We start from the raw sequence: 15,709 nt of genomic DNA on the forward strand, positions 1-15,709 counted from the left end.
TGTTTTTGTTTTCTCAAGAATGGCTACCCTGGTAAGGAGAGGACTTCAAAAGACGCTCATCCCCAGGTACAGTAACTAATGGCAGAGCTGGACCTGACATAGACACACACTGATCTCTTCAGCCTGACTTGGTAGAGCAGCAGCCCCCGTAGGATTATCTGCATTTCTGTTTCCAGTAGTGGAGTGCAGTTGATTTGATCTTGTTTTAAAGGGCACGGGCTTGACTTATTTAATCTGCTCCGTTGCGTAAGACCTCATTTTACACAACTGCTAAAGTTTGTTTTCTGAACCAAAAACTTTCGGAGAAAGACTTTGGTTATATTGGAACGTAAAAGAGAGCTGATAGTTTGGTCTGTTTTTTTCTAAATGTTTCAGAGTTCAACTTGATCAGGCTTTATGTGGGGTAGTTGGAGTATTTTTCAACACTGTTTAGCTCCCTTAAATGAGCTTTTATCATATTTTCATCCATAACTTGTGTATTTAGGATAGTGGCAAAAAGACTAACAGCTTAATCTACTACCAAGCTGAGGGAGATGCTTAAAAAATGTATTATTTCTGTTTTTGTGCTGTACTTTTCACTCTTTTACATACGGTGTCTGTCAGTGAGTGACCCTGTTGTTCCTCCACACTGATGACAAGCTGGATCTGTGTGTTTGGCTTGCTCTGAACTGTCTCTCTAACTCTCTCTCTCTCCCTCCCTCCATCTCTCTTTCTCCCTCTAGCTGCCCTCTGATTGTCCGGGGAGTCAGCAGCAGCATCAGGGTCCTTCTCGTGTGGCGGCTGTCGGCCCGTACATCCAGTCGTCCACCATGCCTCGCGGCCCAGTGAGACACGAGCTGCTGGTCAAACCTGCTGTCTACCCCGACGGCACCGCTAACATGCCTGCACAACCAGATCCCCAGGGCAAGGCCAACACAGGTGTGACAGTGACCTTAACCTTACACATCATTCATCATTCATCATACACATTCATTTCACCTTTCCCCTCTCACTTCCTACCTCTTGGCCCTGGCAAATGTTTTCCTGTCAATTCTTCTGCTGAAGTCTCCACTCCACCTCTTACACTCACAGTCTCCTTTTAATTAAGGTACTCTATATCTCTACCTAAGCTGAGTGATGCATAAAATCCAGATGACGAGCTTGTAAGAGGTTTGACATGGGACTGAGTTCCCCACCCTTAACAGGAGCTGAGGATTCTGAGATACTCCGGTTGGTAGATGGGCTCCGGTTGTAAAGTGACTCTGAGCTCAGAAGGTAACCTATGGATTTGGTGCTCTGGTGTGGCTACTTCCTCTACCAATTCCCCTAACCATAGATCTAGGATCCCATTACCCTGCTAATTTGAACCTGAACCATTCAGGGGATTGAAAAGATACTAGACCTTGAATCAGTGGTTATGTTGCTGTGTTGTGGTGCCCGTCTGAGATGATAGCCTACCTTCTCCTTATCCATAATTCTTCCGCAACTAAATGGTGACTTATGTCTGCCAGGGTGGAATACCAGCCCTCATGTTGCTGTGTGATTGTGCATTCAGAGGTTGAACCAGGGAAAGCTCTGTAGTATCCTCTTCAGATTGGTCAAATAGCTACTATGAATTTACCTAATCTACAGGTAACTGCCAAAATAAAGGAAACACCAACATAGTCTCTAATAGGATGGGCCAAAACAGCTTCAATACCCAGATTCTACAAGTGTCTGGAACACTGTTGGAGGATCATGCAACACCATTCTTCCATGAGAAATTCCATAATTTGGTGTTTTGTTGATGGTGGTGGAATATTCTGTCTCAGGCCCAGCTCCAGAATCTCCCATAAGTGTTCAATTGTGTTGAAATCGGGTGACTGAGACGGCCATGGCATATGGTTTACATCGTTGACATGCTCATCAAACCATTCAGTGACCACTCGTGCCCTGTGGATGGGGGCATTGTCATCCTATGGGGGCATAGCCAAAATAATGGCCTGCCCAACATTTTTTATGCATGATAGGATGTTAATTGCTTAATTAACTCAGGAACCACACCTGTGTGGAAGCACCTGCTTTCAAAAATGTTGTATCCATAATGTACTCGTGTTTCCATTATTTTGGCAGTTACCTTTACATTGGCACGAAAGGCATCTACATGAATCTCATCCGAAACAGTTCAGAACTATTTGTGCATATATTATGATGCCATTCTGTGATGTTTCTGTTCGTTCCCCGCCCAGAAGTGGCTCTCTTCCGGGGAGCCGGAACTGATTGAATCAGCCCGGTGTCAGATTCGGCCCGGAATCAAAGTGAATGACTGCCCAGAATCGTCCCAAGTACATTGGACTGTTTCCGTCTCACAGAATTCAGCCGACTTTGCCGGCATCTTACCAGAATCCCGCCCAGAAGCGACCCGGTGCAAATTGAATGTATACAAAATTACCGGATTTAGTCATTTTAAATAGTACTATTATACATTTTATACAAATAAATGATACCCATCCACAAAAAAAAAAATTGTCTTGGAGGAAACACCATACTGTAACGGTTTTGACTTGAGGTTATTATTTATAGGGGTGCCAGGTAGGTTGTACCTACCAGAGAAAACATTGGTTTCTCCTTTTAGTTTGGGTGGGAATGAGTCCCATCTGGTCCGTCAAGTCTACACCAATACAAAGGACTTATGTAAAAGTCAGGATGGAAATAAACTTTTCATAAACCCTTAAAACATTGGAAAGAACTTCAAAAACAACTATGTTCTTTTGCGTGGGTTGTATCAGCAACAACAATGATTACACACACATAATAATATCACAATGAGTTCTGGTTCCTCCAGAAATGTCCTGTACCTCGGGCCTAAAAAGAGTCCAGCCCGGTAAAGGAGTTCAGTGAACTCAAGTGACTTTTGTCACGCAATGTTTGTCCGTTCATTCCGTGTAGCGTAAACCCAGTATTAAACATACAATCAATATAACAATTATTTTACCACAGAACTTTAAAGCGTATCAACTCTTACTAAGTCCTCAACTACAACTAACTACATAAATCACAGTATACATCACATCAAAACAAATGAAATACCGTATACAAAAAGGTGGTAGTCAGTCGGTCAGTCAGACAATCCAATCCGCCAATAAATCTCCAGTCGAGAAAGGCCACGAAGAACGGAGAGGTGTAGTCCACGGACGCAAAGAGTGGATCCGATCCTGGGTAAACTCTCTTAGGCTACAAAACACACGTTTAACAGCAACAAAACAAACGGAATAGAGAAGCTTCGGCACTGAAGGTTGAACACATCCTCATTCACGTCTCCATCACAACCCCACTTTTGCGCAGCTGATGCTGGCTATTTAATTGGGAATTAAAGGGAAAGCGCCCTATTGGAAGGAGCTGCACTGAGACGGTTCAGAATAATTCAGGGCCGTCACAATACACATGGTGACCGTGTCAGCGTGCGTGCGCCAAGCCTGCCACAGGAGTCACTACAGGGTGATGGGACAAGGACATCCAGGCCGGCCAAACCCTCCCATAACTCGGACGACGCTGGGCCAATTGTTCGTCCCCTCATAGGTCTCCCAGTCGCGGCCGGCACGGGTCTCGAACCCGCATCTGTAGAATCGCAGTTTGCACTGCAACGCTGCGCCACTCGGGAAGTTCCATCCACAAAGTTTTTAATGCTTATCAATAGCCTTGCACAAGTATCAAAATATTACCCAGGACTCTTAAAGAATTTCATTTAAAAGTTAATTGTATTTTTTGATCACAGAAACAATGAGGAAAATATGGAAAAATAAATAATTAAATGTTAATTAATTATATAAAGCAGCCTGTGTAATCATCTGCCAGAGAGTAGCCCCAATCAGCCTGAGCCCCAAGTAATACATTTTGGCCTGATAACTCACACCGGAATCGGCCGAGCTGAATCCCTACATCTTAGCCATAAGTAATACTGCCAAAGGCGGCCCAGACTCAGTCCACATAACGTCAGCCGAGTGCTCCGACTCTCAGCCGAGTGCTCTGACTTTCAGCCGGAATCGGCCCAGATCCACTGTGCTAGCTGGGTTTTGGTCTTCAGCAAGGTTTTTTATTTGGCTGTTCATGCAAACAAATTTTGGTAGCCGAAGTCTACACCCATTCATCAGTCATTGGTCAACAGTAGGGATTCTTCAATTACATTTTTCTTGGCATGCGGAAGGAAGCCTTTAGTAGAGTAGTCATTCCTTCCTGTAATGACATACATATTCCACCAGAGGGGAGAGTTGTGCAAATTGATACGATGTTCAGATTACCCTATCCAAATTCTACAGTGCTTCTGAGTAGGAATGACAAATCCGGTACTATTTTGCTCACAAGTGAGTAATGGATTTGACTCAATTGTTGGGCTGAATAGAATACCGGTGGAGATATTGTGCTCAATTTCCATTTCATATTCAGTCAACCGATTATGTCCCATGAGGACTTTTTAACTCATGAATTGAATTTTCATTCACTTTTTGAATTTACTTAAATGTAAGGAAATTGACCCCAACACTGACAATAAGAGCTTTGATTCAGTCAGGTTGCATAAATGCCACACTAATGACACACACACACACAAAACCAGTTAAAGCACATTGGTTGGTCTTTGTTTATTATCTACAGAATGACTCAGCCTTACTCATGCACTTGATCACTCACTCGTTCAGTCCGCCTTAAAGAACTACCCTGGTAGAAGGAGGTGTGTGTGTGCGCGTGTGTCAAGGAGAGGCATCAATAAACATTTATGATATGAAATCAAAACTAGTCATTTCATCGGTCCATCTTTTCCTTTACACTTCCTCTTCAGTGCAAAATGAGGGAAAAACAGGAGTTAAAGTAACTGCTGTACATTTGTTGGTCCTTATATGAAACTGGTGTATTTTTTTTATTTATCTGGAAGAAAAAAAGAGTGAAACCTAGGGGAGGAAAGAGGTGAATCTGTAGCCGGTCCAAACCCCTCCAGAGCTCTCCTCCATCGACAGGGAGTGTCCTTGCCTGGCCCCGGGTCCAGCCATACCTGCACCCCTCACCATGCCCACACTGGGCCCACTGCTCTGGCCTATAACGGACCGAATCTTTAACACTAGATATCTGGACATCTAAGGCTCCTCTGCTTTTTGTTTCTCGTGCATTTTTGGTTATTTTAGAATCCATGTTCTTGCTTAAGCCTCTAAAAGAGCTGCGGGCTGAGATAAAAAGTACACACTCCCTCTGGTGTGGTGTGCTCTGTGTGAGTGTGTCTGCTTGTCCTTGCGGTTTCTTACCCTTTCAGTAGATTCTATGTGAGCAGAGAGAGAGAGTTGTGTGGGCGTGGAAATATGCTTTGAGGGGGTATGTTTGTTATGGAAGAAACATTTTTCTTTAGTATTGTCATCGTCATCTCTCTTTCTGCCAGATCTCTGTTGTTGTATGTGTTGCTGTGAGGCAATACTGCCTGTTTGTTGAATTAAACCGTGCCTGTTGCTATTCTCCTTCCACTCTGGATCCGGCAGCATTCTAAATGGGTCCGTTGGAACGAACACATTATCTCCAGAAGAACTGACAGTCTGACAACCATGTGGTTTCGGCTGGCCCGATCAGGTCTAAATCAGTTACTGAGGAAATTAGAAAGATGGAAAGAACTAGCTAGTTCTACCACATTTTGCGCTCCTGTACTGTCCTAATTCTGCTGAGAAAAGAGAAGATCCTGCCACAGGGTATTCCTATATAGCCCACTTTGGCCAGACCCTTTCTAAATATATTTTGCCTTCCATTGGTTTCAATTGAAAGTATTTTTAGAAAACACCCCTTAAACCACAACTTCCTAACCACCACCCTCACCCCCTCTCTCAGCTAAATTGTCAGAGTGGGGCCCTTCTGGACCAGAGCCCAACAGCAGTATTCATGGGTCATCCTCCACACTGCCCAGAATGACCTCTCACCCCAACCCCAACACAGAGCAAGGTAACCACCCCCACAGCACAACAACCACACATAAGTATGACTGTAGACTCAACAACACGATGACCAGATATGTAGTGGCCAAATCATATCCGCGAACCCACCCAAACATGAAGACTCAAATTGCCACTTTCCTTGAATATGCACTTAATTACTTACACAGTCCAGATAGGGTTTTGCTATTGTTTTCCCTGTATGTTTGCATAGTTATGTTTTACACTGTGTTGTTGTGTGTGTAGATGAGACTGAGGAGATGAAGAAGGACAGGAGGGTGCGTCCCTTTTCCATGTTTGAGCCCACTGAAGTGCCCACCGCCTCCCTCCGCAAGAACCAGAGCAGTGACGACCTGGTCAGAGACTCCCAGGTAAGAACTGTGGATCTCAACAAAAATGCCCCTTAGCTATTTTTACTGCAGACCCAATGGATGGTGCCCAGAATGTCAGAAAACTGAACATGTATTAAACATGAACACTTAACATCAGGAGTTGTCCTTGATCAGTTGTGTGTGTGTGTGCATGCCATTCCTCTGTGGTCTAACCAGCTCCTCTCTATCCTCCTTTCCCCAGTCTGCTGCTAAACCCCCAGTTAAGGTTCCCCCACCCGTTGCCAGTAAACCCAAAGCCCACAGTGCTGCCCCCTATGGCAAGCCAGGCTTCAACACAGGCACCTTCCCCAAGGCCAAGCCTCCCAGCCAGCACCAGCAATCCCAGGGGGGCCCACAGGCCCATGTCTCCCTGCCCCCCTCCCAGAGCCAGACCCTGCCCCTGCCCTCAAAGCAGGACCCCCCTCCGGCCGCCACCGTCAGACCTTTCACCCCAGAGCTGCCTAAAGACCTGATCAAGCCCCAGACCCTGACAGCCAGCTCCATCTACTCCATGTACACCCAGCAGCCCACCCCAGGCAAGCCCTTCCCACCGGCCTTGCAGGGGGCTCTCAACAGGAGCCAGAGCCGCGGCAACGGATTTGTCAGTGGTAAGACTACCTTCTGGTTCCTCTTCTGTTCCTGTTGACTTCATCAGGGCTACTGTCTGTCTGGAGTCATTTGGCTATTTGTCTTAAGACTTTGTCAATCAAGAAAGATGTGTGAACCATGGCTCCAAAGCATTTCACTGAACACCAGAGTACTAGAACCAGTCTTGCTTCTGTTCTTTTCTCTGTTTTACACTTACTGCAAGAGTAACTCCTAACAGAAAGGTTAAAGCAGGCTGCCGTCAGTCTTATGTTAAGTACCTAGGAGAGTACAGTCATTGAATTTAGCCAGTGGAGAAGAGAGGGTCCTGACTCAGAACAAGCTGCAGTTAGTGAATCTAATTAAAGGTAATAATCCCCGAGGCATGGCAATCGTTAAGTAAAACATCAAAGTAATCCTCATCATCACCCTGTTACTATTACCGGTTTGCATATGCAGATATGTCTGACTAGGTTTGTAATGAGTTAGTATCACCTGTGGGATTTCTCCTCTTGAGTGAAACAGAGGACATGAACTCTCCGGGATCTGCTCTGCTCTGGCTAGGAAAAACTTGATGCCCTGGTCATGATAAGACAAACTACTTTTAGGATCTGACGAGCATCTAGAGGTATTACTGGTCAGGTCAAATGATCAGAATAAACCCTTGGTCCTATCGGAGACTGGCTTTGTCTCAATCTTCAGAAGTGAGGTTTTTAGTGTGCTTGCACAATTTATTAAGAGTCCATAAGCCTGTCATCCCTGTGGAACTCCTTCAGGGCAAAGCCACCAACCTGACATGTTGACACACCACATCATCTCCATCTCCATCGAGTATGATTGTCCTCCATGGGGTCTTCATGTGTTGAGTCTCTCCTTGGATAGCTGCCGCTTGTCCTCTGCGACACGTTGGAGATCTTTTTAGTGTAGTGCAGCTCCCTCAATAATTGCTTTTTCTTCAGTTGTCTGTTTTAATGCAGCGTGCTCCTAGTTTTTTTTGTTTAATATATGTATATATATATATATATATATACACACACACACAATTACATTGATTTAAGCCACAATCTATCTGCAATATTAAAGCTGATCTATTCCCTAAAAAAGAAAATATTTTTTTTTTTTTTGGGGGGGGATAGATCAGCTTGCAGATAGATTGTGGCTTCCATCAATGTAATTGTCTGCATTATTTGCAATCCCCCATATTTCTTTTGTAAATATATAAATCCTATATTTAAAAAAATATATATATATATTTTTTTTAAAGAATACCTAACCCTACCATCCCTCCCCTAATTGGAGTAAACTAATGGACAACAACACTTAGGCTTCTTCTTCCAGCTTATACGAAATATAGACATTTTATAGACACAGTATATTTTAAAATAGGTAACTTTTGTTTGTTTTTAGTCCCATCCTTCAGCACCAATCAACACCTCCCATCTATCTCTGAAGACCATCCAGTTGGATTTCTACTTGCAATATATTTTTCAATTGTGCTGTGATGTTTCACAAACGTTCTGAACCTTTCTATTCTCATAGATTCTACATATTGATAAATTAAAGATACTTTTTTTTTGCTAAGAGTATTATTATATTATTGATCGATTGACTTTGACTTTTTAAATCACCCAGCAGTGCTATTTGCAGCGTTAGCTCCAGGTAAATGTTGGAATTCTTTAGCCATTTCTGAAGCTGAGACCAATAACAAGCTACATATGGACAGTACCAAAACAAAGTATCTAATGATTCTGTCTCTTAGCAGCAAAATCTGCAGAGCTGGGATGGTTTTATCCCCCATATATATACAGTGGGGAGAACAGGTATTTGATACACTGCCGATTTTGCAGGTTTTCCTACTTACAAAGCATTTATAGGTCTCTAATTTTTATCATAGATACACTTCAACTGTGAGAGACGGAATCTAAAACAAAAATCCAGAAAATCATATTGTATGATTTTTAAGTAATTCATTTGAATTTTATTGCATGACATAAGTATTAGATACATCAGAAAAGCAGAACTTAATATTTGGTACAGAAACTTTTGTTTGCAATTACAGAGATCATACGTTTCCTGAAGTTCTTGACCAGGTTTGCACACACTGCAGCAGGGATTTTGGCCCACTCCTCCATACAGATTAAATCGGTCCATATATACCCAAAATATCCATTTTTTGAAACTGTGTGATTCAGAAAAAAACACAGTTTCAAAACGCTACGTCATTTTTTAAAATTAAAAAGTCGATGACAAACTTTCACAAAACACTTCGAAATACTTTTGTAATCCAACTTTAGGTATTAGTAAACGTTAATAATCTATCAAATTGATCACGGGGCGATGTGTATTCAATAGCTCCACGTCTTCAAAGCATGTTCCGAAATCTCTCTTCCAAAACTTCCTGTCGGAGACCGGATGGAAAGTGGTCTCTCTTCTTCGTTTGACCAAGAAACAACTGCGAGGCAATTGACAAGACTGGAGACATCGTGTGGAAGCTGTAGGACTTGCAATCTCGGGCCCCATTTAATTTGGTGTCCCTTAAACAATACATGCAAGTGGCGCATGGATATTTTTTCCAGTTTTCAGTGATCAGTTTTTCTTGCGCTTTTCGATGAAACACACGCTCTGTTATAGTCACAGCCGTGATTTAACCAGTTTTAGAAACGTGAGAGTGTTTTCTATCCACACATACTAATCATATGCATATACTATATTCCTGGCATGAGTAGCAGGACGCTGAAATGTTGCGCGATTTTTAACAGAATGTTCGAAAAAGTAGGGGGTAGGCTTAACAGGTTTTTAACAACTGGGACTGAGTAGCAGGCAGTTTACTCTGGGCACACTTTTCATCCAAACGTGAAAATGCGGCCCCCTATCCCAAACAGGTTCATGCAGGGCCGACAGACAGGTCTATGAAGGCAATTTACAATGGCAGCTTTTGTTCCCACCATTTATGTTGTTAGCGTGCTGTGATGATCATATCTGCAGTTCCACTGGATGGGCGGAAGCCACACTGCGATTCTGGGAGTACTTCCTCAGACTGGCCTAGCAGTCGGTTGGCAATGACATGTGCAACTACTTTGCATGTGGTTGACAGGAGGGAGATGCCTCTGTAGTTCCCACCCTCTGCCTTGTCTCCCTTTTTGAAGATGGTTAATATCAGAGCATCCATGAGCTCTTGGGGTAGTTTTTCCTTGTCCCAGATCTTCAGGAGTAGGGCATGTATGTGGTGGGGTGCTAAGAATACAAGAAAGCCCATTGGGCCTCTGTTACCAGAATGCTAACAATTATCACAAACTAATAGCAAAATCACATGCACGCTGTTAGCTAAATGCTAACGAGCGAAAATGAACAAACTTATTGAAAAATGGGTAAATCCAGTTCATAAAGTTATACAAGCATAGCTAGTAGCTACCTAATGTCATTTTTGTGAGTGTGGATGGACATTTACAAGTGAAAGTGAATAAGACACATTGTGCAATTGAACAAAGTAGTGATGCATGCTTTTCTGAAGGAAAAGCAGCATGTGTACAGAGGACAAAGGGGAGAAGAACGGAGGAGGAAAAAGATGCTAGTACAGTGGTCACCAAACGGTTAATCGCACTGGTCGACTGGTTAATCTTCAAGGCACTCCTAGTCGATCAATAAACATTTCTGTAGAAAAGCCAATGATGAAGGCGTAAAGGCTTGTGCTCTTTTTTCCGTGTTATTCGTGCTGCGCTGTTGGCAGTAGGTGCACTTGTTTCAGAAGACCTGCGCACCAGGTAGGCAAAGTGTCCCCATTTTGATGCATTTCATTTGTCTGAAAAGATTCACTCCACCTACCCGGCAGACTGGGAGATCTGTGGCTAAATTGAGTGTGCCTACTGCGCTGATCAATCGAATAGCTCAAATCACGACCTCGGCCACAGCAAAGTTTGATACTGGCATATGTGAGATTTCATAACTTTTAAAACCATGACCAGAGAGAAACTGTCAAAGAATACAGCAGAGCTGCTGTTTTTATTAGTGAGTTCATGTCTAAGTTTTTAAATTTTGCAGTCAGAATGACTGCTCATTAGCTTGAAGGAGGTCCCTCGTGGCCCAGCGGTGCTTCTGTTAATGTCGGCAGACTGATACAAGGGCAGCCACCACATGGTCCTTAACAGATAGGGGCCGGGTCCAGTGGCATGTAAAAAACTGTCAGTGTGCCCTTGAGCAAGGCACTTAACCCTAATTTGCTCAAGACCCGACATACTACTATGGCTTTCCTGTAAAACAACATATTTCACTACACCTGTGTGTGTGACAATAAAACATATCTTTTTAATTTTTAAAATTATTTTATATACTGCCTGGATGATATTCTTAAACTGATTCAAATGTTACATGTTCTCCAACTCTGGTCCTGGTGTGTCATTGTTTATTAGCAGGAAAAAAGGTTGTCTCTTTGTTGTATTTAAAAAGCTTGCTTTAAATCCTAACCGATTCTCTCTGTTTATTTCTGTGTCTCTCTCTGTGTGTGAAGTGTACGGTAAGCCCGTGATCCCCAGCGGAGGCCCTCAGTACCCAGAGAACCCTTACTGCGAGCAGCGACACTCCCCAGACCAGCACTCTGAGGTGGACCACGGGGCCCCCCATGTCCCCCCCACCGAGGGCCAGCAGGGGGAGACAGAGCGCACCCCTCGTCCCCTCAGCCCCACCAAGCTGCTGCCCTTCATCTCCAACCCTTACCGCCACCAGAGCGACGGGGACCTGGAGGCCCTCAGGAAGAAGCTGTACAACGCCCCACGGCCCTTGAAGAAACGCAGCTCTATCACAGAGCCCGAGGGCCCCGCGGGGCCCAACATCCAGAAACTGCTATACCAGAAGACCACACTGGCTGCTATGGAGACCATCCTCACCACGCCCACCACACCCGAGGCTGTGAAGGAGGAGGGAGGGGCAGGGCCTGGTGTTCCAGGGGCCCAGATTGGTGGGGATAGCAGCCAACCGGAGAGTGTAACACTTGAGGCTTGTGAAGTCCTGCCCCCTTCCCCTAACCTCCTCCCCCCACTCCCCGCAGAGCACACTCCCCCACCAGCCATCCCAAAGAAAGACAGAGAGGAGTTCACTCCGCCTCCCCATCCGGCCCATCCTGCACCGCGACCTGACCAGCCCCTGCTCCCCGCACCGCCCCCTGTTGCTGCTGTTGGCATGGAGGAGCCCAGCCCACCCAGCCTGACCCCTCCTCCAGAGAGTTTCACGGAGGAGTTCCCCCCCTACCCCCCACCACCCTACCCCAGCGGGACTGGACAGGAGAGCCTGGGGGAGGACACTCTCAGCATGCAGGCACCAGAGGTCACCGGACAGGTCACATTGCCACCTGTAAGAAACCTAAGTTACACTGTTGTTTTAATGATGATGATACATTTAATTTTAAGTGCCTTCCATGACATTCATAAACATCAGCTCGCAATCAGACACATTTAACACCAGTAGCAGATCAAACACATCCACTCTACGTCTTAAGCCATAGCATGTATTAACAGTAGCCGACTGTACTCTACAGTACTGTATGTGCCTCATGTTGTTAGTCTCATGGTCGGATCATGGGTTGTTCTGACTGTTCAGATCATACAGTACATGTTCACCCTCCACCCTCTCATTGGTTATATGAGCACATTAATCCTGATCGAGTGCAGTAGGAAGTGGAACCTATTCAATCTTCGCCCGTCCAAGGGTGACAATGAAATGAGCTTTGGTTATTTTCTAGCCCTGTAAGTAAACAACAAGCTGCATTCCATTGTTGATCCCATCTAAGCTGGTTTATCAGTGGGGTCCTACTAGGGCTGGGCGATATGGCCAAAATATCATATCACAGTATTTCCATTTAAAAAATGGACGGTTTGACTATTTGACGTTTTTGAATAACAAAAGTTCTACATTTGCTTTATGAGTAGTGCATGACCCTAGGGTGTCAACACATTTTAAGGGGTCTTCTCCATTCTGATTGTTATACTGTTCAATTCAACCAAAAATTATTTTCAATTTCTACATTTCCTGCACTTATTTGAGATCATTTCCACACTGCCACGTAGGGCTGCACGATGTAGGCAAACAATCCAAGCCTTATTTTTAACCAAATGTTGCAATTGCGATTTACAAGGCTCGTCACTTTACAAGGCTCATCGCGCTCTAGCGACTCCTTGTGGTGGCCCGGATGCCTACAGGCTGACCCTGGTCGTCAGTTGAACAGTGTTTCCTCCGACACATTGGTGCAGCCGGCATCCGGGTTAAGCGAGCGGGTGTTAAGAGGTGTGGTTTGGCAGTTCATGTTTCAGAGGACGCATGACTCGACCTTCACCTCCTGAGCCCATTGGGGAGTTGCAGCGATGAGACAAGATAAAAATTGGAGAGAAAAATGCAATGAGTTCTAAAAAAGAAAATACTAACTAGCTGTTTGCAGATGTAAGAAACACAAACTAATAGTGTAATTATGCAACACTTGTGGATTTATATTAAGAAGCAAAGTGAAACAGCATCGTTGTCATCAACATTGTTGCATGTGCTGCATTGACCGTGCAGACTGAACTCAAGTGTCTCATGGTCGAGGAACAACAAATGTTCTCCTTGAGTGACGGGACAAGGCTAGGTCTGTGTGAATGAAAAGCGACATGGAGAGAGAGAGAGCGTAGAGATATGACTCAAGTAGTGAAGTAAACTATAAAAATTGACGTTACACACAACGTATCACATGTAAACAAACATTCAAATACCGTTATAGAAGGTAAAGTAAAAACCCAAACCTGTCCGTGCATCACTACCTGTAAATTGTAAAAATACGGTATACTACTCAGTAATAGGTCAGGTCCTACCCTAGTCCTACCTAATAGGTCCTACCCTAGTGGTGTTGATGAATGGTCTGATACATTTTTGCCTCCCAGTCCCTGCTCTCTTCCACTGAACCCAATGGGCCCCTGTTAAGACTCAAAAAGGGCCCTTTCTTTCATGGTGCCAGTAATAACCATAATCTGGTTGAGTAATAATCAGGTTGCTTAGTGAAACCAGTTGTTTTTTCACTGATTTGGTCCCCTCACAATAAGCTCAGTACTGAGCTAGGAGCTGAAGGAACAGGTCACTCATACCTTTTCTCTCTTTCAAGCCAGGGTATTCACATTCAATGGATACTCTGGATGCTCTATCGAATCGTTTTTGCAACGTGTTTATTATTCCTTAGCATGGTGTTGCATTGTGGGCCATTCATATGAACTGAGCATTGATTTGGAATGTGGCTCAAGGACCTCCATATATCATCTCTATCCGTTTGGGCACAGATGGGACCGGGCACTAGCTAAAATCCGTAGACACTTCCTTGTGAGGGTGTGTCAGTGGCTGTGGGACTTCATCAAGGCATGACATTGTTTGAAAAGTGTAGTCACCTCCGTGTGTCTGTATTAGGGGAAGAGGACCAACCTGCGTAAGACTGGCTCAGAAAGGATTGACCACGGTATGAGGGTGAAGTTTAACCCCCTGGCCCTGCTCCTGGACTCCTCTCTGGAGGGAGAGTTTGACCTGGTCCAGAGGATCATCTACGAGGTAAGACTATGTCTGTGTATGTATAGATGTCTACTGTATATTATTCCCTAAAGTGGCTCTCTATTAAGGTATTTTGTAAGCAAAGATTTTCATAGACGAACAGTGCTTACAAGTGCTTTTTAACAGGCTTGTGTGTAGTGAAGGAACATGTGTAAAGTTGTTTTTGTAATAGCAGGTAGAATGGCAGCTGGTAAACCATCCCTCTCAAAGTGAAGTACTGTAGTCTTAATGTTTGTTTTGTAGTCTTAGCTGATTATAATTTTTATTAAGTGGGTGTAAAATATTCTGTGTGTAAAGCGAGTTGTGAAATTGTATCCACCTCTCTCTCCCCTCTCAGGTGGAGGACCCTAGTCTGCCAAATGATGAGGGGATCACAGCCCTCCACAACGCAGTCTGTGCCGGACACACGGAGATCGTCAAGTTCTTGGTGCAGTTTGGTGTCAACGTCAACGCAGCCGACAGTGATGGATGGTGAGTGGACCCTATACTACCAACACGTCTGATTGTGATTCTTACTGCAGTCAGTGATAGGAGTGTTGTAAACTGCAGTCCAATTTGAACTATTACTTGAAAGTATTTTGGAATATATATATTTTTTCTCTTAATATCACACTCCCTTTTCCTCCATTTCTCTTTCTTCTTTTCCATTTCTCTTTCTTCTTTTCCCTCTCTCGTTCTCTCTCAGGACTCCGCTGCACTGCGCGGCCTCCTGTAATAACGTGCAGGTGTGTAAGTTCCTGGTTGAGTCGGGAGCAGCGGTGTTTGCTATGACCTACAGTGACATGCAGACGGCAGCAGATAAGTGTGAGGAGATGGAGGAGGGATACACCCAGTGCTCCCAGTTCCTCTACGGTTAGTAGCTCAACATATCTACTGATCCTATAGCCTTGAGTGTTATGTCTGGGGAAAGTTTGTGTGTATGCGTGCATATATCTCTGTGTGTTTATGCTTTGTACATTTTTTGTATGAGTGTATGTGTTCTTGCTCTGCTAAACTTTCTCCTCTTTCCTCCAGGAGTGCAGGAGAAGATGGGCATTATGAACAGGGCCGTAGTCTACGGCCTGTGGGACTACTCCGATGACAATTCTGATGAGCTGGCGTTCCGCGAGGGTGACTGCATGACCATCGTTCGCCGGGAGGACGAGGACGAGATCGAGTGGTGGTGGGCGCGCATGGGCGACACCGAGGGGTACATCCCTCGGAACCTTCTGGGGGTGAGTCCCAGTGTCACAACTGAGTTTCCTCAAGTTAAACCTTACTGAATAGCTTTGCATTAAGAGG

At 44.5% G+C, this 15,709-nt stretch overlaps 1 protein-coding gene across 2 annotated transcripts in view; it reads left to right on the forward strand.

Annotated features, from left to right (window-relative positions):
- LOC112254456 (apoptosis-stimulating of p53 protein 2) overlaps window positions 1-15,709 on the forward strand; it is a 59,683-nt gene that overhangs the window by 42,137 nt on the left and 1,837 nt on the right. For both annotated transcript variants that reach the window (XM_024427072.2, XM_024427081.2), the window contains 10 exons: window positions 19-66; window positions 723-918; window positions 5,818-5,928; window positions 6,165-6,289; window positions 6,492-6,897; window positions 11,379-12,217; window positions 14,291-14,428; window positions 14,766-14,899; window positions 15,114-15,280; window positions 15,443-15,642. In XM_024427072.2, the coding sequence (XP_024282840.1) occupies window positions 19-66; window positions 723-918; window positions 5,818-5,928; window positions 6,165-6,289; window positions 6,492-6,897; window positions 11,379-12,217; window positions 14,291-14,428; window positions 14,766-14,899; window positions 15,114-15,280; window positions 15,443-15,642 (2,364 nt within the window). The remainder of the gene's footprint in view (window positions 1-18; window positions 67-722; window positions 919-5,817; window positions 5,929-6,164; window positions 6,290-6,491; window positions 6,898-11,378; window positions 12,218-14,290; window positions 14,429-14,765; window positions 14,900-15,113; window positions 15,281-15,442; window positions 15,643-15,709) is intronic.

This window comes from Oncorhynchus tshawytscha, linkage group LG01 (genome assembly GCF_018296145.1).
Source record: "Oncorhynchus tshawytscha isolate Ot180627B linkage group LG01, Otsh_v2.0, whole genome shotgun sequence".
NCBI lineage: Eukaryota > Metazoa > Chordata > Actinopteri > Salmoniformes > Salmonidae > Oncorhynchus > Oncorhynchus tshawytscha.